The sequence below is a fragment of the Delphinapterus leucas genome, chromosome 14 (assembly GCF_059928025.1).
Source record: "Delphinapterus leucas isolate spDelLeu-1000000601 "Yukka" chromosome 14, BTC_Dleu_Yukka2, whole genome shotgun sequence".
Classification (NCBI taxonomy): Eukaryota; Metazoa; Chordata; class Mammalia; order Artiodactyla; family Monodontidae; genus Delphinapterus; species Delphinapterus leucas.
Genome location: NC_143142.1, coordinates 9,995,698 through 10,023,649, shown reverse-complemented (window position 1 = coordinate 10,023,649; position 27,952 = coordinate 9,995,698). Strand labels below are relative to the sequence as shown.

At 43.4% G+C, this 27,952-nt stretch overlaps 1 protein-coding gene and 1 non-coding gene across 2 annotated transcripts; one reads left to right on the top strand and one right to left on the bottom strand.

Annotated features, from left to right (window-relative positions):
- Positions 1-27,836, top strand: TMEM233 (transmembrane protein 233). Its single transcript, XM_022598160.3, has 2 exons — positions 1-192; positions 27,689-27,836. The coding sequence occupies exons 1-2, from the start codon at positions 1-3 to the stop codon at positions 27,827-27,829; spliced, it is 333 nt and encodes a 110-aa protein (XP_022453868.2). The 3' UTR covers positions 27,830-27,836.
- TRNAG-UCC (transfer RNA glycine (anticodon UCC)) lies at positions 6,962-7,034 on the bottom strand. Its single transcript has one exon. It is a non-coding gene; the product is annotated as a tRNA-Gly (tRNA).
- Positions 27,837-27,952: the final 116 nt, after the last annotated feature.

The following is a 27,952-nucleotide window of genomic DNA, read 5'->3' as shown; positions in this document are numbered from 1 at the left end:
ATGTCTCAGTCCGCTCCCAGCTCGGACTTCAAGAGGGCTTTGGACAGCAGCCCCGAGGCCAACACTGAGAATGACAAGACCGAGGAGGACGTGCCCGTGCCCATGCCCAAGAACTACCTGTGGCTCGCCATCGTCTCTTGTTTTTGCCCCGCATACCCCATCAACATCGTGGCTTTAGTCTTCTCCATCATGGTGAGTGAACGAGGGCCCGCAGCAGCCAGGGAGGAGAGACCTGGGCGTGTAGAGACCCTCCTGGGGGACCCTCCTGGGGACTCTTCGCACTCTCCGCCCTCGGCCGCTCCCTTCCTCACGGCCCCGCGTGCACCGGGGGTGTTCTGTCCTCCGCAGCCCCTGCTCACCTTTCTCGGGCTCTCCGCACTCTCCCCCCAGCCATCAGCGCCGCCACTGCGGTCCCTGTGGCTCTCAGAGCCCGGCCCAAGCCTCCCCCAGGCCCGCTTTCCACTTCTTCCAGCAGCGCCCGTGGTGCATTCTCTCCGTCCCGGGGAGGTTCTTCCCCGGACATTCCCGCTTCTCTCCCGGCCTCCTCCGACATTCCTGGGCGCTCATCCGATTCTTCTCAGCTTGTTTCTCTGGAGCCTCAAAGCGCGCCACCCTCACAGGCAGCAGCACGCCCCGTCCCCTGAGCGCGCAGGCTCTGCGCCGCTCTTCGCCCCGCCGGGGCTCGGCCTCTCCAGCGCGCGGCACTGTCTGTGTCTTTTAGCACGGAGTCCTTTCTTTGCCGCGCCCGGCGCGCCGCCTCCGCCACTCTCTGAGGGTCCCCAGGCGATCCCCGATGTCCTCTAGGCCCCTGGTCCCACACTTCAGCACGTCCTCTCTGCGGCTCCCGTCCCTTCGCACTTCTTCCTACGCCAGTTCCCTCTACCTGGCTCTCTTCGGCACCCTTTGACCCCGCTTTCCAGTGAGCCCCGCTCTCCAGGCCTTTCTTGGGCTACCCCTGTGCCCCTCTCACCAGCAGTGTGCGAGCTCACCTTTTACTCTTTCTGCCCCAGCATGTCGTAGTCCCTCTCTCACTTCCTGCGCGGGGCCCTATGCCCGCCTCTCTTGGTGTCCCCCAAGGGCTCCCAGGCGCCCCTCCACCGCTGGGTCTTACGGCCTGGGAGCTCCCGGGAACCCACCGGGGACTCCCGCACCCCGTGCAGCTCCGCGCGCCCTTTGCGCTGGCCTCCCGAGCTGCGTGCCTCTCTCTGAGCGTTCCAGTCCCCGCTTCCGAAGCTCGCCTCCACCACCCTCTTCCGCCCAGGTAGGAGCTCCGTGCGAACCCCACCGGGAGGGCAAGGAGCGCCCGCGAGGTCCTAACCTTATTGACTGGAGCAGCTGGTCGGGCACTGTCCCGGGACAACCCTTGCAGTGAGCTCCCTCCCCACCTCTCCTGACCGAACTCTCCAGCCACAGACCCGGGAGAGTCCGGATTCAGCACAGTAAAGATCAAGAGCCGTCGCCCCCATTCCCCCTTCAAGCCCGCCCTCACTTGCCCGTGGGTGGTTCCGTATTCGCTTCGTGGGTACACGCGAAGACCTCATTTGCACGCGCAGCTTGCCCTCTCTCAGACCCCGTTTGTACGCTATCTGCACCAACATTCAAGCGTTCAGCCGCTGAAGTTCTGACTACCTGGGTTCAAATCCCAGTGCCACCATGTACTAGCTAGCTGTATGCATCTCTCTTAACGTCAGTCTCTCTGTCTGTAAAATGAGAATAATCAAAGCCATATGTCTTAGGGTTGTTGTATTAATGAGATAAAGTGTGACCCGCTTGGCACAGTGCCCAGCATGGTGGAGGTATCAGAGCTTTACTCACTTGTCGCTTGCTGAGGGCTTCTCTGATCGCTGTTTAAAATCAAACCCCCCACAAGCTCTATTCTCCCTTCCCCGATAGCTTTTGCCCAAAGCACTCGTCTGCATCTGATATATTATTTCACTTATTAACATGCTTACTGTGTGTGTCCCCTCGTTAGAATATAAGCTCTCTGAGGGCCGGGATATTTGCTTGTTGCTTGTTTTTTGTTGCTGTACCTTTACCTAGAAGAGAATCTGACAGGTGGTAGATGCCCAATAAATATTACAAAATGAATGCCTGAATGAATGCCTGAATGAATGAATGGTGTTAATGGGTCACAATGTCTGTTTTACTCCTGCTGCTCTATCCTGTACTGGAGCCCCGGAACCACCGTATCAGGTTCCTTTGGACCAACCAGCCAGTTTCCTCCTTTCCTCTCCCAAGATATCCGGTCTTGGGTTCTTTTTGTTTTTTGGCAGCAAAGCAGGGGGAGGATGCAGCAGCCACATTCTCCAGGCAGCAGCAGACTCTCTGGCTGGTATTGGTGTCCACACTGTGTCCTGGTTTATTAATGAATCGACAGCCGATTTACCCCTTTCCCAATGCCAACGAGAGAACTGCCTGCAAAGGCTCCCCACACCCCACGTTCATCTGAGATGAGCTAAAACTCCAGCGGGTGGTGACAGGTTGGACGCTAGCGATGCTACTTGGTGTGTCCTGGGGGATAAGACTTGTATGTGTTTTGAATAGAAAGCTTTTTCTGGTCCCCTCATCCCCATTCCCTCCACCAAGACTTTTTCACTAGATTTACAGCAAGAGTCCATTCTGTTGTCAGAAAGTAGACACTGGAGTCAGAAAGTTGACTATGGCCAAGTTCCATACCCTTTCAAAGCCTTGGTTTCTTCACCTAGAAAATGAGAATGTAAAAGGTGTTTTAAGTGGAGGCAAAACTGTTGTAAGGATAAAACAGAAGAAAAGCGTGTCAAGCCACCAGCTTTGTGCTAGGTACGGGCAATAATTGTCAGAAAGATGGATAGATTTGGAATCTGGAAACATCATATGCCATGTATGAAAACAAACAGAACATCAAATTAATGAAATCCAAATTCTAAAAAGAGCTTCCTACACCCTCCTCATTGCACTCCCTCTAAGGTACTGGAAGCTTCTTCCCTTTGAAACAGTGCACATCCCGATTTGACAGGTTTCATAATAAAGACTCCAAGGGATGAAGAGGAAGTGGAAGGGTGTGTAAGAGGAAGGTGGCCCACCAAATGCCAGGTGTGTTCTTTCCCTAGGGAGTCTTGTGATGTTCAATCCTGGCTATTTTCAGATCTTACTCATCTGTAATTTGTGATAAATTGAGGCACTAAATAGTGGTGCTATTCCCCATGGAAGCACTTGGACATATTGGGGAGTATTTGTGTATCTCAGTGATTTGGGGCACTACTGGCATTTGGGGAGGGGCTAAGAGTATTAATATTCTACAGTGCTGGAGGCTGTCACCCGAATGAAGAACTGACCTACCCCAAACTCAATAGCACCCCAATCAATAAACACTGGGAGATGATGCATATTGACAGGGCTCAATATAACTAGTTCCCAGAACTGTAAAAAGAGCCAGCAATCTCAAAACAATCAATATCTTTATTTATTAAACCAAGCCTGAGAAGTCTTCTGTAAAATCACAGAGCTGAAGTAGGTGCTAGGGGATAATAAAACTACTTTGAAAAATATACACTTGAGAAGAGTGTTCTTCAAACTGTGGGCATCTGTGCTCTTTTAACCATCCCGTGCAGAGCTAATAGAGTCCTGGTTGTGAGGCAGTGCACCACCAATGAGAATCAGTACAATATGGTTTGTTGTATTGAAACACTGGTGGGTCAAGCATTGTCAGAGGCAGGGACATGAAAGTCTTTGCTTCCCCCAAGTACTGAAAGTCTATTTGTTGCAGTGCACTTAACTGTACTCAATTTCACGGACACATATCTCAAGAATCTCCCCCAGACTGGGCCATTGCTAGCCCATATTGCACATGTGAATTTGAAAATGGCACCCTTCCTCCATACAGATGCAGCACATGGCTTGGAAAGTAAAGCCCACGATGGTTTTCAGGCCTCATGCATTGTGGTCCCGCTCATCCCTGGCTATCTCTGTTTATTCCATCTGAAAGATAGAATGCTGGAGACTATCCACATGGCTTTTACCCTGGAGAAAGAATGTTTGCTCATCCTACAAATGTTTATTGAGCACCTATTATATGCCAGGCTCTCTATTCCAGGCATTGGTATACTCCTTTACCTCTGTCAAGTGGTAAATAAGATCAACAAGGTCTCTGCCCTCTGGAAGAAAAAAGGTTCCAGGCAAGTTGCAGGAGTGTTGGCAAATTTAGCCTGTTGGTTTTGTAGCTGGAATTTGCTGCCTGGCTCAAGAGACTGGAAGTGAGTCCATGCCGAGCCTCCATTTTTTTATGATGTTATGATACAGTCTTTTGCATAGTTGAACCAATTCGGTCACTCGAAGTACAGATACAAAATAGCCAATGAGTTTTAATTAGGTGAATTATAAGCCTTCTTTCAACAGAACTTCTCCCTCACACCAACAGCATCTGTCTAGACACCAACCAGCGAGGTTCACATCTTTTGTGCTTTTTGCTACGTTTGTGATTTCATGCAGCTGTCTCAGTCTTTCTGAGGCTTGATTTTTCAACCCTGTAAACTAAGGGTTGTGACAGTACCAACTCAGGGGCTGTTGTGGAGATTAAACGATAAAAGTTAAATGGTTTCATGGCATTACCTAAAACACAGCTAGAACTCATAAGTATTGATGTGATGATGAACTCAATAAGGATGATGACGCATATATGTTAGGGATACAAGCCATTACCTTTTCCAGTAGCAGTTTTTCTGTTTTTATTGAGACTAGCAAAATTTGATAAAAAATAAAAACACGGGCTTCCCTGGTGGCGCAGTGGTTGAGAGTCTGCCTGCCGATGCAGGGGACACGGGTTCGTGCCCCGGTCCGGGAAGATCCCACATGCCGTGGAGCGGCTGGGCCCGTGAGCCATGGCCGCTGAGCCTGCGCGTCCGGAGCCTGTGCTCCACAACGGGAGAGGCCACAACAGTGAGAGGCCCGTGTACCGCAAAAAAATAAAAAATAAAAAAATAAAAACAGTGACCAGTAAATGTGTCACTGGAATAAATAACTGCTGTGGTCTGAAGGTAAATATTAATTTCAGACATTCAAGATCTCAAAAAAAACATCTGACATATACCTTTTCTCAGAAAGCTATGGGAGGATGTGCTCCCTGAATACAAGGAAGTAAATCAGGAAAGAGAAAGACACAGGATCCAGAAAATGGCTCCAGCACAGAAAACAAAAGGCAAAGAGAAATCTTCAAAACAAGGCAACAGGTCTCATAAACCAGCAGAAGATGCAGTTGATAATGGATGATTGATCTGAAACCATTGTCAAAATCCATTATCTGGACATGGGCTGGCACAGTAAGCCACAGTCCTGCCCAGAGCCTGACCACACCTGCTCTAGAAGACAAGGTCTGTGGTCAAAAAGAAAGTAAATATCCACAGGATGAAAGACAAACCAAACTGGGCGTTCTTTCTATCTGACCCAGGCTCTACCAGGGCTCATCCATCAACGCTGTGTTTCAACTGGACTTCAGTGGTATTTTCCAAAACCATGCTTCTCAAACAACTGGTTCTGCCTGATATAAACAAGTTTTATCAATAAAAAAAGGGGTAGGGAATATGGGGGAAAATTGAGAAGTCGAATGCTAAGTTAAGCAAAAGTGAACTGTTTGCTTTCCTTGGAGGTCTTGTGAAGCCTTTGGCCAACCGCTGTTTCCTGTGGCTCTTGGATGGAACAGTATAGCATAGGACATTTACTAAGCATGTGCCCTAGCATCTTTTGATCCTCAGGCTAATACGCCACAGAACACACTTTGGGAAATACTGTTCTTAATGATACATTGGTTCTCACTTTTAATGAGTTGATCCGTTGTTGCTATTAGAGTAATAATGCAGGGTGTTTCATCCCTAACATTCTTGCCTAAAGACCCACCTCTCTACCTTTCTTCCAACACAGTTTTTTATTTTCCTGCTCAGATGTTGTGCTTTTATTTTTTTATTGAAGTATAGTTGATTTACAGTGTTTCAGGTGTACAGCAAAGTGATTCAGCTTTATATGTATATTCTTTTTCAGATTCTTTTCCATTATAGTTTATTACAAGGTATTGAATGTTCCCTGTACTACACAATAGGTTCTTGTTTATGTATTTTATGTATAGTAGTGTGTATCTGTTAAATCCAAATTCCCAATTTCTCCCTTCCCCCTCTTTTTCCCCTTTGGTAACCGTAAGTTTGTTTTCTATGTCTGTGAGTCTATTTCTATTTTGTGAATAAGTTCATTTGTATCATTTTTAAAAAATTCTACACATAAGTGATATATGATATTTGTCTTTCTCTGTCTGACTTCACTTAGTATGATAATCTCTAGGTCCATCCAAGTTGCTGCAAATGGCATTATTTCATTCTTTTCTATGGCTCAGTAATATTCTACTACAGACACACACACACACACACACACACACACACAGACACCACATCTCCTTTATCCATTGATCTGTCGATGGACATTTAGGTTATTTCCATGTCTTGGCTATTGTAAATAGTGCTGCTATGAACATTGGGGTGCATAGATCTTTTTGAATGAGAGTTTTCACCTTTTCTGGATATATGCCCAGGAGTGGGATTGCTGGATCATACGGTAGCTCTATTTTTTGTTTCTTAAGGAACCTCCATACTGTTCTCCATGATGGCTGCACCCATCTACATTCCCCAGCAAGAGTGTTAGGAGGGTTTCCTTTTCTCCACACCCTCTCCAGCATTTATTGTTTGTAGACTTTTTGATGATGGCCCTTCTAACTGGTGAGAGGTGATAACTCATTGTAGTTTTGAATTGCATTTCTCTAATAATTAGCAGCGTTGAGCGTCTTTTCATGTGCCTGTTGGCCATCTGTATGTCCTCTTTGGAGAAATGTCTATTTAGGTCTTCTGCCCATATTTTGACTGGCTTGTTTGGTTTTTTTTGATACTGAGCCCAGCACAGATATATATATAGTTTTTGCCACACCACGTGGCATGTGGGATCTTAGTTCCCTGAGCAGGGATCGAACCTGCACCCTCTGCATTGGAAGTGCATTGTCTTAACCACTGGACCACCAGGGAAGTCCCAACGCAGATATTTGTAATGTGTCCCCCAGCCAGACTTCTGCTGATGTTCCTCCTCCCTCATTAGCTTCTTTTCTACAGGTGGAATTCAGAAATTTGTCTTTCTGTTTCCTTTACCCTTTACCTCCTGCTTTCTATTCCCCAAACTAAAGGACACCTCCTATATTTAACTGCCTCTTCTGATAACTTCATTTGTTCTTTGTTCTGGATAATTTTGATAGTGTGCTATTGCTGTTATTATTAGTATTATTAGTATTGTTACATTTGTCCATATATATTTACTTCTCAAAGCATTTTCACATGGACACAATTCCACTTGTTCGTCACAAAATTCCAGCGAGACACAGACGAAAGCGGTTCTCCCCGGTTATCCATGAGGAAACAAGGCTCTGAAAGGCGACCCTAGTGGACAAAATCACACATGACAGTCCTCACCCCCATGAAGTTTACAGTCTGGCCTCTTGAAGCATTATAATCAGATGACCATGCTTGCCCTTGGATAGGAACACAGCCTTGATGTTCTGAGAGCTTTTTCTTTTAATAGCCTTGCTCCATTGATATAAGAAACATTCATGTAATACTCTCCATCAAGCCTGGCAGAATTTCTCTCTAGTTTTTTTATTTTAGTGATAGACAGGCAAAAGGACAATTCTCACTTGTCCTTGAAGATATTTATAGAGAGAAACAGCCCAGAAGCCCAAGAAGGAGACAGATTAGCATGAATAGATGAATGGTGATGACAAGGAAATGTGCCTTATGATCTAAAAGCTTAGTCTCTGAATTCCCAGCACTACCTTTAGGCAAAGAAACTTAGGAGCAAGCAAAATCTAAACAAGAAACCCCAGAGTCCTCTGAAAACTCAGACATTATTACTAAAAATATTTACCGAGTACCCACATCCATCAGGCTATTTTGATGGAACCTGCTCTCTGGGAGTTTGGGATCTAAGACAATATTGATCTATATAAAGAGAGTTCTTACACCTGGACAGAAGTATCTCCGACTACGTTCAGACATGGATGTAAGTTTGCACAGGTGTGTGAGTGTGTGTGTGTGTGTGTGTGTGTGAGAGAGAGAGAGAGAGAGAAACAGAGGCAGAGAGAGAGAGACACACACACAGAAAGAGAGAAAACCTTACTTACTTCCCATTAGGCAAATATCTACTAGAGATAAAGGGATGATAAAGATGAGCATGGTTTTGAAAGAGAGAATAGGTGTTTTGAAGCAAAGGGAACATGTTCTAAAATTAGGATTTCAGTATTGGCAACTCAATAGATCAAAATACTGGCAAAGTCACAATAGCAAATAAAAAATTTAAATACCAGAAATAAACCTAGGAAACAAGCAAGATCTATACAAAGAAAGCTTCACCAAGAGATTAAAAATTTTTTAAAAATTAACTAAGTGGAGAGGCATGACATTACATATTAGATGTTCATCCCAGCATTAGTTATGAAATGAATTATGAAGTGAGTTAACATGCATGAATCATGGTGCCTGGCTCAGAGTAACTGCTTAATTGATGTTTGTCATTGTTGTGGTTTAAATGTGAAAGATTAAAGATGGAGATAAAGATTGATTCCAACAGAAGAGATTGACTAAATTATAATACATACATTTAGAACATAGAATATTTTATAACTGTTAGAATCATGCTTTTGAGGAATTTTTATGATGCAGGGGAATGTTTAAAGTAAAAGATCAAGTAGGGGAAAAAAGACAATATAAAGTTGTATATGCAGTAAGATCACACGCCCTTACACATTCTGTCAATTAAAAGTATCCACACACCTATATGCACACACACACATGAACATGCATGGGGGGAAAAGTCTGGAAAGCATTCCAAAATGTCTACAGTGATTCTAAGTGGCAGGAATATGGACAGTGTTATAACTGTAAAGGTTAAGGGCACAAATGCTATTATCAGGTCCACCAGGGTTTGATTCCTGGCTCCCTGCTTGCTGTCATGTGACACTGATGAAGCTAATTAACCTCCGAGCCTCAGTTTCCTCATCTGTAAATTGGAAACAATATCACCTACCTCCAGACTTTCCTGGTGGTGCGGTGGTTAAGAATCTTCCTGCCAATGCAGGGGACATGGGTTCGAGCCCTGGTCCAGGAAGATTCCACATGCCGCGGAGCAACTAAGCCCGTGCGCCACAACTACTGAGCCCGCGTGCCACAACTACTGAAGCCTGCACGCCTAGAGCCTGTGCGCCGCAACAAGAGAAGCCACTGCAATGAGAAGCCTGTGCACCGCAATGAAGAGTAGCCCCTGCTCGCTGCAACTAGAGAAAGCCCGCATGCAGCAGCGAAGACCCAATGCAGCCAAAAATAAATAAATTTATTTATTTAAAAAAATATATATCACCTACCTCCAAGGGGTTGCCCTGTGAATGCAATAGGATAATATATGCAAAGTACTTGGTAAACCTTGGCTATTATAACTTCAGATTTTACTATAATAAGTTTTTACTATTTTCCAATTTTTCTATAATAAATGTTTAGACTTCATTTCTAGTCAGAAATAAGGATTTTTCTAAAGACAATAAAAATCTTCAGCAAGAAGGAAGAATGGGTAGTGGTAGATAAGTGAATCCTTCTCCACCTTGAAGGGTGGTGCTACTTCTACTTCATACGTTCTTTTTTTTTAATGTCGGTTCATTGGTTTGTTAATTTATTTATTTTTGGCCGTGTTGGGTCTTCGTTCCTGTGCGAGGGCTTTCTCCAGTTGCGGCAAGCGGGGGCCACTCTTCATCGCGGTGCGCGGGCCTCTCACTATCGCGGCCTCTCTTGTTGCAGAGCACAGGCTCTAGACGTGCAGGCTCAGTAGTTGTGGCTCACGGGCCTAGTTGCTCCGCGGCATGTGGGATCTTCCCAGACCAGGGCTCGAACCCGTGTCCCCTGCATCGGCAGGCAGATTCTCAACCACTGCACCACCAGGGAAGCCCCATACGTTCTTATGAAGCTGAAATGGTCAGCTCTGTAGCTCAGTCAAGACAAATGCTATTTTATTCTGACGTTTTGTTCTAGTCTTGAAAATCTCTAAGGATAGAGAAAGCACAGCTTAGCACAGTTTCTGCCCAAAGGAAATGGTTAGAAAATAGCAGTTTTGTTGTTTTGGGTCTGATTTTACTGGGGTTTTACCTAAGCAGAAGCTCACCTCCACTAATATGAGCCCACTTTTTTTTTTAATTGAGATATAATTGGCATGTAATTTTGTGTAAGTTTGACATGTATAACATTTTGGTATGATACATTTATGTATTGCAATACGATTGCCATCATAGCGTTAGCTAACACCTATACTATGTCACATCATTACGTTTTCTTTTTTCATGGTGGGAATAATTAAGACCTAGTCGCTTTGATATTTAGAAGTTTGATGTTTGTAATACAGTATTGTCTATAATCACAGTACTGTGATTAGATCCCCAGGACTTGTTTATCTACTAGTTGCAAATCTGTACACTTAACATCTCCCCAGGTCCCCAGCTTCCAGCCCCTAGTAACCACCGCTCTACTCTCTGTTTTTGTGACTTTGGCTTTTTTAGATTCCACATATAAGGGATATCATACAGTATTTGTCTTTCTCTGTCTGACTTATCTCACTTAGCCTAATGTCCTCAAGGTCCATCCATGTTGTTGCAAATGGCAGGATTTCCTTCTTTCTCATGGCTGTATAGTATTCCATTGTATGTGTGTATATATACCACATCTTTATCCACTCACCTATTGATGGTCCCTTAGGTTGCTTCCATATCTTGGCTTTTGCAAATAATGCTGCAATAAACATGGGAGTGCAGATATCTCTTCAAGATCCTGTTTTCATTTCCTTTGAATATATACACACGGGTGGAATTGCTGTATCATGTGGTAGTTCTATTTTTAATTTTTTTCAAGAACCTCCATACTGCTTTCCATAGTTAAGCCCATTTGTTTGTTCTGTCTCTCACCCACTTAGAAGGCCCCTGATGCTCCTGAGATGAGTTCTTCGTGCTTTTGAAGGACACGTGGTTCATAATATTTTCCCTTGAGCCACACTATCTCCTCAGTAAGGATCTACCAATAGAAGGAAATGGCAGACACCAGAGAGGATGTCTCCATCACTTCAGACATCCCATGAACCCCCCCAAAAAATCTCTTCCACATCTGTGCTTGATTGTGGCAAAGTCCAAGACCCATTATCAATGAGAAGGAAAACAGAGGAGGCAGGATGTGGCAAACAGACATCTGCATTGCCAAAGACAGAGAAAGCCTGGGTCGCCAGGCTTCTCTTCCATTTATGGCCGTTCCTCGCCCCTGCCACCATGGTAGGAAGCCGATTGCGTGGCAGTTAGCTCTGAAGTTCAAAGAGAAAAGCTGGAAGAAGGAATTCAGACGAGGGAGGAGAGATTTAAGTCAACACAAAGAAGCATCACTTGAGTGTGCTCAGTTCTCTTAGAGAAGGTGGCACAGGACCTGGGAAATTTTCAGCTGACATTTCTCAAGGGTAGAAAGCAGGGAACGGGGATTCTCACACATTCATTCATTCATTCATTCATTCAACAGTTTTTGTACACTTACTATGTGCCAGACACTGTGGCGACCAGGTAGATAAATACAGCTGACACTCTGGACATCTGTGAGCTAACGGGTTCTCGTGACTAAAAGCAGTCTACATATTAGGTCAGCAAATTAAACACTGCTTCCCCTCAAGAATTCTGAATCACTTAAGAAATAAAACACAGGAAATAAAACAGAGGAGGTGTTTGGAGCATGTGGCTTCAGACTCACAACCAAAGGGATCTACTCTGCCCCCAAATTGGGCAGAATTACCCAATCCTCCCTGGGCAGCACAGGACAACCACAGCCTTCCCCTGCTTGTCGAATGGGACAGTCAAAGTCTCAGCTCTTTGGCAACTTACATACGAGTCGGGGAAGACAGGCCATACACAAGTTAGCACATAAACGAGATGGTTTCAGAGTGATAAGCGCTGTGAAGAGAATAAACAGGGAAGTATGAGAGAAGGATTAGTGAGGGCAGGTGGTGAAGAAAACCTACTTTAGAAAGGGTAATGGGCAAAGACTAAAGGATAAGAACTAGCCAGCCATGGAAAGACCTGGACAGAGCCAGGAGGTGCAAAGGCCCTGGGGTGGAATAAGCTTTGTGTGTTCCAGGGACATATGCTATGACATCTATGTCATCCACTTAAAATGGATTTAACTCCCCCAGGAAGGAATCCCAGAATAGGCCACAAAATAGAAAGGTAGGGGGCTTCCCTGGTGGCGCAGTGGTTGAGAGTCCGCCTGCCGATGCAGGGGACACGGGTTCGTGCCCCGGTCCGGGAAGATCCCACATGCCGCGGAGCGGCTGGGCCCGTGAGCCATGGCCGCTGAGCCTGCCCGTCCAGAGCCTGTGCTCCGCAACGGGAGAGGCCACAACAGTGAGAGGCCTGCATACTGCAAAAAATAAATAAATAAATAAATAAATAGAAAGGTAGGGCTCTGTTATCCAGTGGGATGTCACACAAGAGCTCTTAACAGACCATTAATTTGCTTTGGTCTCAAGCCAGCCTGCTCCCAGATTTAGCATCAATTCTTGGTTTACTCTTACTTCGACCGTCATTCCAAATTAGAACAATTACTCAAAGTTAATTTGGTCCCTGAAGCAGGATCTGTTTTTGTCTGGATCCCAGTTTCCCTGGGCATTAATGACCTGTGCATTTAAATGGGGCTTACATTTATACACAATAGCCCAGGATTCACTGGTTTTTATCCCTCCCTGCTAAATCAACTCCCCACAGAATTTCTCTCCGTATTTCTAGGAGATGTTTCTCACATGCTCACACAAAGCCATTAACACGTGCAGGCCTGGCTGCTGCTTCCGGTGGGCTCTGGGGTAACCGCCAGGCACCCCCATGCTGATTCTAAGCCCTGCCACCATCTCTTGCCAGATCCTGCCAGTTTCTTTGGGCTCCATCATTGACCCACTGGAACCCTCAATGTGCAAAAGCTCTGTCACTTGGTCTTGTTTCTTTAAAAACAAAGCAGTGTACAACTTAGTGGGTTTTGGTATCAGTATATTCACGAGGTTGTGCAATCATCACCACTATTTAATTCCAATAAATTTTTACCACCCCTAAAAGAAATCCCATTCCCATTAGCAGTCACTCCCCATCCCCTTGTCCTCCCAGATCCTGGCAAGCACTAATCTATTTTCTGTCTCTGTGAATTTAGTTTTTGTGGATATTTCATATAAATAGAATCATACATTATGTGACCTTTCATGTTTGGCTTTGTCAGGGAGGGGAAATTTCCCCCCTCTACCCCTCTTGAGTTCTTGTGGCTGGACTAATAATAAAATTGACACAAGACAGATTAACAGGAGAAAAAGAAACAAATTTTAATTTGTGCACACAGAGTTCTCTAGAAATGGGACCAAAGAAGTGGCCAAGGTAGGCAGCTTTTATACCTTTCAGACAAAGAAACAATAAATTTGTGAAGAAGCGACAGGACAAACTTAGGTTTTGGGTATTCAGTTAGTAAAGAATCTGAACAGGGTTTGGGCTTGGGCTAGTAAATTTTAAAAGAAACAAGGACATTTGAGTATTCCATTTGGGGGGCTGTTATAAATAATGCTGCTATGAATATTCATGTACAACTTTTGTGTGAACATAGGCTTTCCATTTTCTTGGGTATATACCTAGGAGTGGAATTGTCAGGTCATAGAGTAACTCTCTGTTTAACTTTTTGAGGAACTGTCAGTTGCTTTTTTTTCCGAAAGCAGCTGCACCATTTTACATTCCCACCAGCAATGTATGAAGCTTCCAGTTTCTCCACATCCTCAGTAATACTTGTCATCGCCTGTCTTCGTTATTCTAGCCAACCTAGTAGGTATCTTGTTGTGGTTTAGATTTGCATTTCCCTGATGATTGATGAGATTGAGCATCTTTTCATGTGCTTGTTGGCTGTTTGTATATCTTATTTGGAGAAATGTTTATTCAGATTCTTTGCCCATTTTTAATTGTTTGTCTTTTTATTGTTAAGTTGTAAGACTTCTTTATATATTCTGGATATAAGTCCCTTATCAGATATCTAACTTGCAAATATTTTCTCCTCTTTTAGTGGGTGGTCTGGGCCTTGTTTCTTTCACTTGCTTTGTGGCCCTTGTTGGAGGGAACTGTCTGCGTGTTGCAAAGTTTTTAGCGAAACCCTTCCTTTTTTGCCTGTAGCCTTTCTCTCCTTTACCTTGCGATGTGAACACTAGGCTGGCAGTAGATTCAAAGGCAGACACTGTGAGGGTTCAGGCTCTGTACTCAACTCCTGGGTTCAGGTCCCGGCTCTATCCCTTCACCTAATTTCTCTGGGTCTAGGTTTTCCCACCTCTACAACAGGAATGTTAACGCAGACCTCTTTGCATTGTTTTCAGAATTACGCGAGATAATGCTGGGCCCTTTTATACTCATCTCAGTTAAGTCTCACCACCAACCTGTGTTGTAGGTACTATTATCCCCATTTTGCGAGTGAGGAAAACTGAGGTTCAGATCCATCCTTCCAAGGCTTTATTCTCCTTTGGGTTCAGCTGCTACCATATTAAAGATCCATATATCTGTTGTATAACGTCTGTAATAAAATTGGGCAGAGCACAATTCACATACACACATACAAATGTTGGGAGGGTAGGTTCCATTTAAGTGAAAAATCGCCAGTGACTCTGTCCTATAAAGTGAAGGCTAAAGAACTAAAATTCCTTCATGAGTGCTTGACCTCGAGCCAAAAACTCTTTCTTCTGGTCATTCAGACAGCAAACCCGTGTCTGCCATTCTAAGGCAGAAGCCCACCCTTCGGAACTCTGACACAGAAAGTTAGGTGACTCAGTTTACCCTTTGTTCTGCCAGTACCAAAATAACAGGTCGTCTTGGTTGGTCAGAAAGTTATGCTGGTCGATTGTTTTGTTTTGGTGTCTGTCTGCTTTGCTTGTGGATTTGTTTGGTTTTCTGACCTCATATAAGGGAATTAAAGGAACCCTAAGTGCCCTCCATTAGGGACTAGAAAGGGAGTGGTGAGTAAAGAGAGACGTGGTGTCTGCCCTCATGGAGCTCACAGTAACACACACTCAGGTCAATAAGCAACAGTGTCAATAACCGTGAGTCACACCAAGAGCTGTTGACCAAGAAAACGCAGAAGCCTGCAAATAAGCAAAGAGCTCATTGGGATGTTAGGAATTGCAATTCAGGAGACATAGATTCAGATGAAACTGAAAGAATGTTCCAGGGAAGAGAAAGAGTCAGGGACTTATAAAGGCAAAAGCCACAAGGCTGTTAAAGCTGTCTGGCAGGAATTATGATTGATTCTGACTCAAGAAAGGAAATAGCTTGTCCTGAAGGGATGCACTGACATGAGTTATTTTAGGGTAAGTGTCTGATAAGTATCTGGAGTTTCTGGAACAGCAGGCAGATGTTCTGGACGCTACATTAAGACGTAAGTGGTTGAATCTAAAGAAGAGTGGATATATGTATATGTATAACTGATTCACTGTGCTGTACACCTGAAACTAACACAATATTGTAAATCAACTATACTCCAATAAAAATTAAAAAAAAAATTTTTTTTTTAAAAATCACCTTCTTTGAAACCATAATTCAAAAGGAGTCGTGTACCACAATGTTCATTGCAGCTCTGTTTACAATAGCCAGGACATGGAAGCAACCTAAGTGTCCATCAACAGATGAATGGATAAAGAAGATGTGGCACATATAGACAATGGAATATTACTCAGCCATAAAAAGAAATGAAATTGAGTTATTTGTAGTGAGGTGGATGGACCTAGAGTCTGTCATACAGAGTGAAGTAAGTTAGAAAGAGAAAAACAAATACCGTATGCTAACACATATATATGGAATCTAAAAAAAAAAAAAGGTCATGAAGAACCTAGGGGCAAGATGAGAATAAAGACGCAGACCTACTAGAGAATGGACTTGAGGATATGGGGAGGGGGAAGGGTAAGCTGGGACAGAGTGAGAGAGTGGCATGGACATACATACACTACCAAATGTAAAGAAACTGATAGCTAGTGAGAAGCAGCCACAGAGCACAGGGAGATCAGCTGGGTGCTTTGTGACCACCTAGAGGGGTGGGTTAGGGAGGGTGGGAGGGAGGGAGACGCAAGAGGGAAGAGATATGGGAACATATGTATATGTATAACTGATTCACTTTGTTATAAAGCAGAAACTAACACACCATTGTAAAGCAATTATACTCCAATAAAGATGTTAAAAAATATCACCTTCTTTGAGAAAAGGTATTATATTAGCAAACAACATTAAGAACAGGGAATTATGCGTTGTTTATGTTGATTATGTCTTTGTTCTCAGAAGAATGATAATTGACCTGGATATGGTTAAACAAGTAATATTATGAAATAATTCAAATGCAAAGGAGGTAGAAAGATTAAATAAAATGCATGACTGTTAAAAAAAAAAAAAGACATAAATGGTCAAAGTTCAGATTCCATCCAGGCTGAGATGTGCATAAGTCACACTTTCTTAGTGGCCTTGAGAGCTCTCTTAGCAATACCAACTCCATTTTGATTGTCCTTTTCCAGAAGGAAACAGACCAGGGCTGAGTCAGAGCCTAGATCAAGGGACCTACTTAGGATGGGGTGACCTGAGAAGGCTGCCCTGAGGAAGTTGACCTGTAAGCTGAGACAGGAAGAATGAGCAGACATTGGCCACATGGGACGGACAGGGAAGAGAGCTCCAAGCAGAGGAAATAACCTAGACGAGGACCAGGGCCAGGAAGGAGGTAGGGGGTGAGCAGGGAGGAGGGCTCCAGAAGAGGCTGGAGAAGCATGCCACGGGCCAGGCCTTGGAGGGCTTGGAAGGCCACAATTGAGAATGAGAATATGAGCCTCACCCCAAGGGCAAGGGGAGCCAACGATGGGAGGCCGCTCAGAGCTTCCAGTCCCATCCCCTCACATGCTATCAGATATCAGGAGCTTTCCAGAAAAGCCACTTTCCACTAAGATGTCACTGACTGCTAAGGCGTCACTCTGCTACCTGTCCCAAGTGACAGAAATGCACCTTCTGTGCCTTACCAAGGAGGAAAGGGACTTAATGGTGGAACTCTTGATTTTTATTGAGGTCTTTTTTTCTTAACACTGGGAAAAATCATGAAGGAGGGCAATTGGGCAAGGGGATGTGGACTCTACCGAAGTATATTTAATAGCTCATTTGTTTTCATCTTCCTCAGTTGGCATATGACATAATAATATCAATATAATAGCTCATACTTATTGGTATTATTTCCCAACCACTGGTCTAAGCACCTATGTGCATTAATTTACTGAATCCATAATGACCAGGAAGCCAAAATAAAAAATAACTGACAGTGTCTTCCATTGTTATTATTTGGTGTTTGGGGGCTAGTTTTATTTGAGGGTGAACGTGGAAATTCTGAGCACGTTTGGTGTTAGAAAAAAACAAAGAAAATGAATGAGTTTTTGTCAGAGAGATCAGTAGCTCAGATGAGAGATATATTTGCCCCAGTTTTTTAATCAGTGGCCAAATTTTTATTAGAATCAAGTCAGCTATCTGGTGCTGGGTTATCAATAATGCATTAAATCTAGCTCTTGGGTTTTGGGGGACATAATGAAGTAGTTATTGTAAGGGCTTTGTCAGTGAATTTACTGTCTTTTGCTTAAGTTTGTAGCCCCTTAGGAAGTTGCCTTTGACAACAGAAACATTATTTGCTTCCCTCTCTCTGAGTCTCAGTGTTCTCACCTATAAAATGGAGGATAAAACGTTTTGCTCCCATGAGGTTACTGTGAAGGTGCAATTATATGATGCACATAAAATGATTAGGTCAGGACCTGGCCTGTACTAATCTATGGTTACTTAAAATATTATCACTGGGGACTTCCCCAGTGGCACAATGGTTAAGAATCCACCTGCCGATGCAGGGGACACGGGTTCAACCCCTGGTCTGGGAAGATCCCACATGCCATGGTGCAGCTAAGCCCGTGCACCACAACTACTGAGCCTGCACTCTAGAGGATAAGCACTCCATAAATATTATCTATTATTTTAGCATGATAATTCATTATTGTAACTATCATAGCCCCTGGCTTCACCTCCAGCCTCATCTCATCTTCCTTCCTCTCTCTCTCTCTCTCCCTCCCTTCCTCCCACCACCCCATTTTTCCTACCTTAGCAATATTCTGTAATCTTGTTTATTTGCATGTTTGAGTATTTATTTTCAGTCTTTACCAGAATGTAAGCTCCATGAGGGCAGGGAACAGTGCCTGACACATAGTTGGCGCTTAATAAGTAGCTTTTCAGTGAATGAATGGCTGTCCATCAGGATAGTGGTTCTCAACTCTTCTCACAATGACCCGAGAAGCTTTCCAAAAAATACTGATTCTGGAGTCTTATCCCCAGAGATCCTAATTCAGTTGATCTGGGATGGAGCTTGGGCATAGGAATTTTTATGGGCATTTTTGGGACCATAGGCAATTCTAAGGTACAGCCACCAATATAGGGAATATAAAAAGTATAACTTGAGAGAGTTACAATTCAGATCTTCACCTGACAGCCACCGCATAGGTGATGCTGTCTCAGCTGGTATCATCATGTGGAATGCAGCAAGAGTTCTGCTGTAAAGACCAGAGGGAATAGACAAAGTACTTTCTGTATTTTCCTGGCTCAGGACAAGAGAGCAGCTGTATCATTGATGTAAAGTGCCACAAATTCCCAGAACACTGGACCCATCGGCGTTCAACTCCAGTTACCACAATTTACGGGGTTATTCTGGGTGTCTCCTTGGAAGTGTGGGTGCCGGAAATTACCTGTACGTTCTGACAGGTAGCCAGGAGGCTTGGCTGCACGGCCTCACAACACAGTCTTGCTGGTCCCTGCTGCAGTCTTCCTGAGATTGGGCGTAGAGACAGTCTCCCTCATTTCTGGCTCCCGGGTATTTGCGTATCATGTGTCCATCCAGGGAAGGGACGTATAAATAAGCTTGAAATTACTAGACGCAGTGAGCGTGACGTCACTAGTATTTACTACAGGAGGAAGGAACTTGCCCACTTTTCTGTCCAAGTGTGACCTTTGCTGGCTCGAGGCAGCTGACCAAGACCTGGAAGCTCTTTTTAGGTTTTGTAATGACTTATATTTTGCCAGCACAAGCCCAGGCTCACAGAAGAGGGAAAAGGCACCACTGGGGACTCAGCACCTTATAAAATGTGTGAGGACAGCCCATTTGTTCTACATGCTGAGAAACGTTCATTTGACTCGCAGTGGAAGATGAAAACTGGAAAGAATCTAAAGGTCCTTCATTTAAAAAAAAAATTTTATTTATTTATTTATTTTTTGGCTGTGTTGGGTCTTCGTTGCTGTGCACGGGCTTTCTCTAGCTGTGGCGAGCGGGGGCCACTCTTCCTTGTGGTACACGGGCTTCTTACTGCGGTGGCTTCTCATTGCAGTGGCTTCTCCTGTTGCGGAGCACAGGCCCCAGGCCCGTAGTTGTGGTTCCGGGCTCTAGAGCGCAGGCTCAGTAGTTGTGGCGCATGGGCCTAGCTGCTCCGCGGCATGTGGGATCTTCCCCGACCAGGGCTCAAACCCTTGTCCCCTGCATTGGCAGGTGGATTCTTAACCACTGCACCACCAGGGAAGTCCCTCTAAAGGTTCTTTCTAACATACTTTGCAGAGTGAACAGAGACAGCAAATTGCTATCTAGCACCTTAAAATAAGGGTCATCGGTTTATGAAATTATGAGGAAGTCTCACAGCTTGGAAAGGAACTCTGGGCAATATCCAAATGCCACAAATCTAAGTTAAAAGACAATGAACATGGACATGGAGAGAGGGTGTGACTTACAAAGAGTAACATGAGAGAATTTCTTTTTTTTTAGTTGAAGTATAGTTGATTTAGAATGTTGTGTTAATTTCTGCTGTACAGCAAAGTGATTCAGTTATATATATATATATATATATATATACACACACATACATATATATACATTCTTTTTTTATATTCTTTTCCATTATGGTTTATCATGGGATATTGAATATAGTTCCCTGTTCTATACAGTAGGACCCTGTTGTTTATCCATTCTATGTATAATAGCTCACATCTGCTAACCCCAACCTCTCACTCCATCCCTCTCCAAACCCCTTCCCCCTTTGCAACCGCAGTCTGTTCTCTATGTCTGTGAGTCTGTTTCTACTTCATAGATAGGTTCATTTGTGTCATATTTTAGATAACACATATAAGTGATATCACATGGTATTTGTCTTTCTCTTTCTGACTTACTTCACTTAGTATGATAATCTCTAGGTCCATCCATGTTGCTGCAAATGGCATTATTTTGTTCTTTCTTATGGCTGAGTAATATTCCATTGTGTGTGTGTGTGTGTGTGTCTGTGTGTGTGTATGCCACATCTTCTTTATCCATTCATCTGTCGATGGACATTTAGGTTGTTTCTATGTCTTGGCTGTTGTGAATAGTGCTGCTGCTATGAATATAGGAGTGGTGCATGTATCTTTTTGGAATTATAGTTTTGTCTGGATATATGCCCAGGAGTGGGATTGCTAGACCATATGGTAATTCCATTTTTAGTTTTCTGAGGAACCTCCATACTGTTTTCCATAGTGGCTATACCAACTTACATTTCCACCAACAATGCAGGAGGATTCCCTTTTCTCCACACCTTCCATGAGAGAATTCCTTTGTGGTGATGGTCACTCCAATCCACATGGGACAAAATTTCATAGAACAATACACACACACACACACACAAACACACAAAAAAAGGAGTACACGTCAAAACTGGTGAAATCTGAATAAGATCTATAACTGAGTTAATAATATCATACCAATGTCAATTTCCTGGTTTTGACCAAGTACTATGGTTACTTAAAATATTATCATTGGGGACTTCCCCAGTGGCACAATGGTTAAGAATCCACCTGCCAATGCAGGGGACATGGGTTCGAACCCTTGTCTGGGAAGATCCCACATGCTGAGGAGCAACTAAGCCCGTGCACCACAACTACTGACCCTGCTCTCTAGAGCTCTCGAGCCACAACTACTGAGTCCATGTGCCATAACTACTGAAGCCCGCACGCCTAGAGCCTGTGCTCCACAAGAGAAGCCACCGCAATGAGAAACCCACGCACCGCAACAAAGAGTAGCCCCTGCTCGCTGCAACTAGAGAAAGCCCGCATGTAGCAAAGAAGACCCAATGCAGCCAAAAATAAATAAATAAATTTATTAAAAAAATATATATATATCATCATTAGGGGAAGCTTGGTGGAAGGTACATGGGAACTCTTGGTATTATCTTTGTAACTTTTTGTGAAACTTAAACTACATCAAAATAAAAGTTATGAGACTTCCCTGGTAGCGCAGTGGTTAAGAATCCTGCTGCCGATGCAGGGGACACGGGTTCAAGCCCTGGTCTGGGAAGATTGCACATGTCACGGTGCAGCTAAGCCCGTGCACCACAACTACTGAGCCTGCACTCTAGAACCCGTGTGCCACAGCTACTGAGCCAGTGTGCCACAACTACGGAAGCCCTCATGACTAGAGCCCATGCTCCACAACAAGAGAGGCCCTTGCAATGAGACGGCCGCCCACTGCAGCGAAGAGTGGCCCCTGCTCGCTGCAACTAGAGGAAGCCTGGGCGCAGCAACGAAGACCCACGCAGCCAAAAATAAACAAAAAATAAATAAATAATTTTAATTTAAAATATATGTTTAAAAAATAAATAAATAAAAGTTATAATTTAGGGAAAAAGACAATAGAACAGGAGAAACTGGGAGAAAATTTTGCAGCACACCTAACAGATTAATGTATATTATCTTCTGTGCTATTCATAGAGTTGCCACTAGCCATGTGACTATTGAGTATTTGAAATAGTGCCGTAGTTTTTAATGATAATAGTTTGGACATGTTGGGTTAAATAAAATATATATTATTAAAGTTAAGTTTGTCTTTTTTTTTTTTGCGGTACGCGGGCCTCTCACTGTTGTGGCCTCTCCTGTTGCAGAGCACAGGCTCTGAACGCTCAGGCTCAGCGGCCATGGCTCACGGACCCAGCCGCTCCACAGCATGTGGGATCTTCCCGGACCGGGGCACAAACCCGTGTCCCCTGCACTGGCAGGCAGACTCTCAACTACTGCGCCACCAGGGAAGCCCAAGTTTGCCTTTTTAATGTGGCTACCAGCAAATTTTAAATTACATATGTGGCCCCCATTATATTTCTTTTGTACACTGCTGACCTATAATATATAAAAAGTTCCTGCAAATCAATAAGAAGACAAACCAATAGAAAACTAGACAAAAGATACAAGTATAAAATTCATCAAGAGGAAATACATTTGACAAATAAACATCCATACATATATTTGTTAATTCAACAAGTATTTACTGATCTCCAGGCACTGTATTAGTCACCAGGGAGAGTTTTAAATAAACTCATCTGAGAAGGCCTCTCTCAGGAGGTGACATTTGAGTGGAAGTGTGAATTTGACTTAGTTTCATTATTAATCAAGAAATGTTATTTAGAGATTCTTTTTCACCTGTTAAAATGGCAAAAATAGATTGATAATATACAGTGTTAGCAAGGTTGTGGAGGAAAGGACACTTAAATACTGTTAGTGGGAATATAAATTTATATAGCTTTTTTGCAATGCGATTTGACTATGTCTCCAAATGTAAATACATCTACCCTTTGACTCTGTAATCCCGTTTCTAGGAATCCATCCAAAGAGGCTCAAATGTGTACAAAAAATATGAATGAGGGTGTCCACTGCAGCATATTATGTAACTGCCACAAACTTTAAATAACTGAAATGTCTTTTGGTGAGGTGTGACCATTTAAGTGACTACTACAAACCCATTAAAAAGAATGAGACAACTATACTTGCAACTTTTCTGAAAGTTTGAAGTTGTTTGAAAACAAAAAGTTACCCACCAAAAATGCATCATGACAAATTAAGATTTTCCCCAAGAATCAAGGATAATGCAACATTAGGGAGTTTATCAATATACTTTAAATCATGACTGGAGAAAGAAAACAGGAATGAGATAGACCCAGAAGCACTAGCTTGGAAAGCCACCCACCCTATAACAAGTGGAAAAAAGCAACTTTCAGAACAAGTATAGTATAATACTATTCACATTTTTAACTAAGAGGAAAAGGAAAAAATGAAAAGCTCTGAGAGAGAGAGAGAGAACCAAACTAGCTACGTGACTTTGGGCAAATCGTAACTTCTCTGTGCCTCAATTTTCCCATCAGTAAAATGAAAACAAAGCATCTGCCTCACTGGGTTGTTATGAGGACTAATGAGATAACCCTTGAAAAGTATTTAACACAGTGTCTGGTACATAATAAATGCTCAATAAATGTTATCTGTTACTATCATTTTGTCAAAGAAAAACTCAGAGGCCAAAGCAACTAGAAAAGAAAAAATTTTATTTGAAAAGAAATATAAGGAAGTCCAGCCTCAAAATGACCAGCCAGCCAAATAAAAAGCACAGCACAAGTATGTAAAGGAAACAAATGCAAAATTGCCAAGGTTACCAAGTTTTACATTAATCTGTTCGTGATTACAAAGTAAAGCAGAACAGTATCTTTCTCAAAAGATTACATATCCACAAAAGAAGTGACCTGTGTTTAGGCATCCACATAGCAAAAGGCAAGGATGAAATTCTTTGCCAAGACTTAGGGGAAATACTCAAGGTTTCAATATCAGAGGGATGCGGGCTAGATAGACTAACCTGTTGTTCTTGGTTTAATCTCAGGATACAAATTACTATTTCTTTCTCATGACTGTGATACATGATGTGCTTAGTGATAATGAAAACAGGAGAAAGTGTCAGTTGTTTTCCTTTCATATTATTCATGGGAAAAAAATCTAGAAGCAAACATACCACACTGTTATCTTTGGGAAATAGAATTGGGAGAAGAGCTTACTATTTACTGCATATGTTTCTGTAGCATTTGAATGCTTTACATGTTCACAAATTTCATTCATAATTTGTGAAAGAACTAAGAAGATCATATAAATTTTAAATATTGAAGCCATCCCTTGTTTCTTTCTAGTTCTTCCACAGCAGATGGGATAGTTTGCTTTTTAAGCTCTTCAGAAAAAGATTTATAAACCATGCATTTTCTCTAAAAGCCATTTCTACCACTTCAGTCTGTAGCATCTGCCAGGAGACACTTAATATGCAATTCCAGTTGGGAGAGAAAAGAATTACAGCCAATGAATTGGGGGGGGTAATTAATCCTTTCCTGCTTCATTGTTAGTTGATGACCCTGAAGCCCAAGCCCCACACCAGTGAAGTCCTTTAGAGTAGAAATCTGGGAGTTCTAAAATATCCCACCCTCATCCCTCCCCCCATATCCTTACATCTACCCAGCAGATTTACCCATGGGCAGCCCCTTCTTCAAGAACCAGAGGAAGAAACGGATTCATTAGAGGACTCCTGGGGAGAAAAGAGTCCACAGTTAATACTGAAAGAGGCTTTTCATCTGTTTTTCAAGCTAACCATGGACCCATTCGTGGAATGACTCAACATCTCCCTTATGAGCCCCAGAGGGATGGTGAATTGCAGGGAGGAGGGTCACATACAGGATGCCAGACTGGCAACAGGTGATGGAGGTTGGGCAGGATTTGCTCATGTCTTGCACGCACATCCCCCTTAACCAGGCACCAGCATGACTCTTCTGACCTGCAGCAGACAAGTCAAGTGGCCTGGGTAGCCCCCATCTCACCTGTGCTCATGGGCAATGCAAAGATGTAGACGTACCCTTCAACATGGCACACATTGGCTGTTCTTCCCACTTCCGTTGTCACTGCTGTTGAGAACATGAAACTGGTTTTTCATCTAAACAGCCAAGAGTTGACAATGTTTGTGGGGAGATTGGCGGGGGGTGTCTCATTATTTTTTCTCTGGTTGCAGCAAAACACAAACATCACCAGAACTAATCTGAAAACTGGGTTTTCCAAGGTAGCATGATAGAATAATGATCATTTTGGGAGGGTCTGAATCTACATAATTTTAAACTGATCATGAACTCACAATTTGGGGTTCTAGGATTCTATGCACTGACTTTGATTGTGAAGCCTCTAAAACAAAGTTTCCCAAACTTGGGTCCCCAGATTCTGTTCTGTCAAGGGGTAGAGATTGATCACCTGTAATTCTGATAAGTAGCCCAGATGATTCTATCGCACACCAAGGATCTCAGCTTTAGAAGAAGAATAAAACAGGCAGTGGCAATTCACAATAAAAGGTAACACGTATTGAGCATATATTATGTCCTGGACTGATGCTAACCACTTTGCCTGCATTAACTCATTAGCACCTCTCATATGAAGGAGGTGTTATTACTGTTGCTCCCAACTTACAGATGAGGACACCAAGGCTTAGAAAGCTTGATAATTTGCTCTAATTCTCACAGCTGATAAGACATGGAATTTGAACTCAGATCTCTCTGCGTTTAGAGCCCATACTCTGTGACACACTTCCTTGGGTTAAATCTTAAGGTGGTAAGCATCTTGACCTTGCAGGATATTAAGGATAGCTCTCTAGACCAAAGCTTTTCAATCCTGAGACTGCCAAATACTGTGGCAGCAACCCAAGTATCCATCAATGAATAAGTAAATAAACAAAATGTGCTCTATCCATAAAATGGAATGTTAGCCTTAAAAAGGAAGGAAATTCTGACACATGCTACCACATGGATGAACCTTGAGGACATTATGCTAATTGAAATAAGCATAAAAAGACAAATATTCTATGATTCCACTCGTATAATGTCCCTAGCATAGTCAGATCTATAGAGACAACATAAAATGCCGGTTGCCAGGGGCTGGAGGGTGGGAAGAATGAGGAGTAGGTGTTGAATTGAGTGCAGAGTTTTCGTTTGAGACGATTGATTACGGTGATGTTTGCACAACACTGTGAGTGTGCTTAGTGCCACTGAACTGTACACCAAAAATGGTAAATTTTATGTTAGGTACATTTCACCACAATTTTTGAAAAACTGGTGTCTGGTTCCTGCACCAGTTAAATCAGAGTCTCTGCAGAATAGGGCCCAGCTATCTGTATTTGTTTAAAATATACTATCCAAGTGTTTCTAATGGGCACCCAGAGTTAAGAACTCCAAGAATTCAGCGTACAGAATTCTGGAGCTCACCCTGCTGGCAGTCCCTGGCATCGTTGCAAGTTCTCTCCCATTCACACAAGAGGCCTAAAAGCAAGACTCCCTGGGAAAGGCGAGTCTCCCAGCCTGTTGCTGACTAAGGTGGCCGGGTCCAAGAATTAATGGAAGATCCTGGAAGCAGAAAGCTCTGTGGTATACTGGGTGCTTCTCTGGCTTGTAATTGTCTGCATATGCCTCATTCCCCTTAAGAGTCAACGAAGAAGGGTGATTATTACTGAAGTGCTGAGCTTTCAGGATCAAGAATAGAGTTCCCACGGAAACCTACAGTTCATGGCATGGATCAGGTCACTCTGTCCCTAACTTATAAATGCATATTTCCAGTCTTATTTGGGCTGCAGCATGACTTTTGGGGAATTCTCAGCAATGGGAGTTACGATAAAGAGAGCTTATTACAAGAGAGAAGAATGGCATCTGGCCTCCAGCTCAGCAGCAAGGATTCTCTGAGCACCTCTACTTTGCCTGGGACTCCAAGATGCCCTCAATGAACTCATATTCTGTAGGGAAATGGATGTATTCATTCACGCATTCAGCCAATACATATTTCTTGAGTCCCTGCAATGGCCCAGACATTGCTCAAAGGGGCACAGAATCTGATTCTGGGCCTTTGCACAAGGGTAATCTGCTGAGCCCATTGATACCCTGCAGTTGCTGGATCATGGGGAAGCCTGGGGTAACTCAGAGGAGAGGCCAGGATGGCTGGGACATTGGGGACGGGTAGCTGCTGTTTACCAACCAGTACGAAAGTATTCCAATATTTTAACAGTTGGGAAAGCTGTATGAGTAGGTGCCAGATGAATGGCAGCTTGGCTTGGGCAAAGAGGTGAACAGTTCAGCCAATGTCCCTGACCTTCTTGTGTAGGAACGGGCAATCTTTTTCTGTCGTAGACCAACTAGTAAATATTTTAGGATTTGGTAGACACTATGCTCTCTGTCCCAGCTACTCAACTCCATTGTTGTAACATAAAAGCAGCTACAGACAATAGTAAACAAGTGGTTGTGACTGCATTCCATACAGACTTTGTTTATAAAAACAGCAGGCTGGATTTGGCCTATGGGCCATAGTTTGCAAACCCCTATTCTAGTGGATGAGACAGATATACCCATTCATCCTTTCATCACACAGATATTTATCGCGCATCTTCTACATGACAGATATTGCACTGGGCACCGGTATACTGTGCTGAACAAGAAGGAATGGTCCCTGCCCACAAAGCACTTAATGGGAGAGGCCAAATCAGTCTGTTCAATATGCTACGGTAAGTATTAAGACGAAAGTAATCAGGAAATACAGAAGAGGAAGTTAACTCAGACTGGGAGTTCAAGGAAGACTTCCTGGAGGAAGTGGTAACCGTGCCACCTGCTCAGATCAGCCTGGGAAGCCATATCTTTCCCTGTGGGTTGTCATCACCAGCTCTTCCCTTGTGTCCTCCAGTCTCTGAACAGCTACAATGATGGAGACATCGAAGGATCCAAGCGGCTTGGGAGGAATGCCAAGTGGGTGGCCTTCGCCTCCATCATTATTGGCCTTCTCATCATTGCTATTTCTTGTGCAGTTCACTTCGCACGAAAGTAAGTAGGCTTTTTTAATCCCTCCCAATGTAAAATGTCTTTTCTTTTTTGTTTTATTTTTTTTAATTTATATATTTGGCTGCACCAGGTCTTAGTTGCGGCACGTGGGATCTTTAGCTGCGGCATG

Coding starts and splice junctions, on each gene's coding strand:
- TMEM233 (XM_022598160.3), top strand. CDS start 1: ATGTCTCAGTCCGCTCCCAGCTCGGACTTCAAGAGGGCTTTGGACAGC. Junction 193..27,688: donor CTTTAGTCTTCTCCATCATG/GTGAGTGAACGA, acceptor TGTGTCCTCCAG/TCTCTGAACAGCTACAATGA.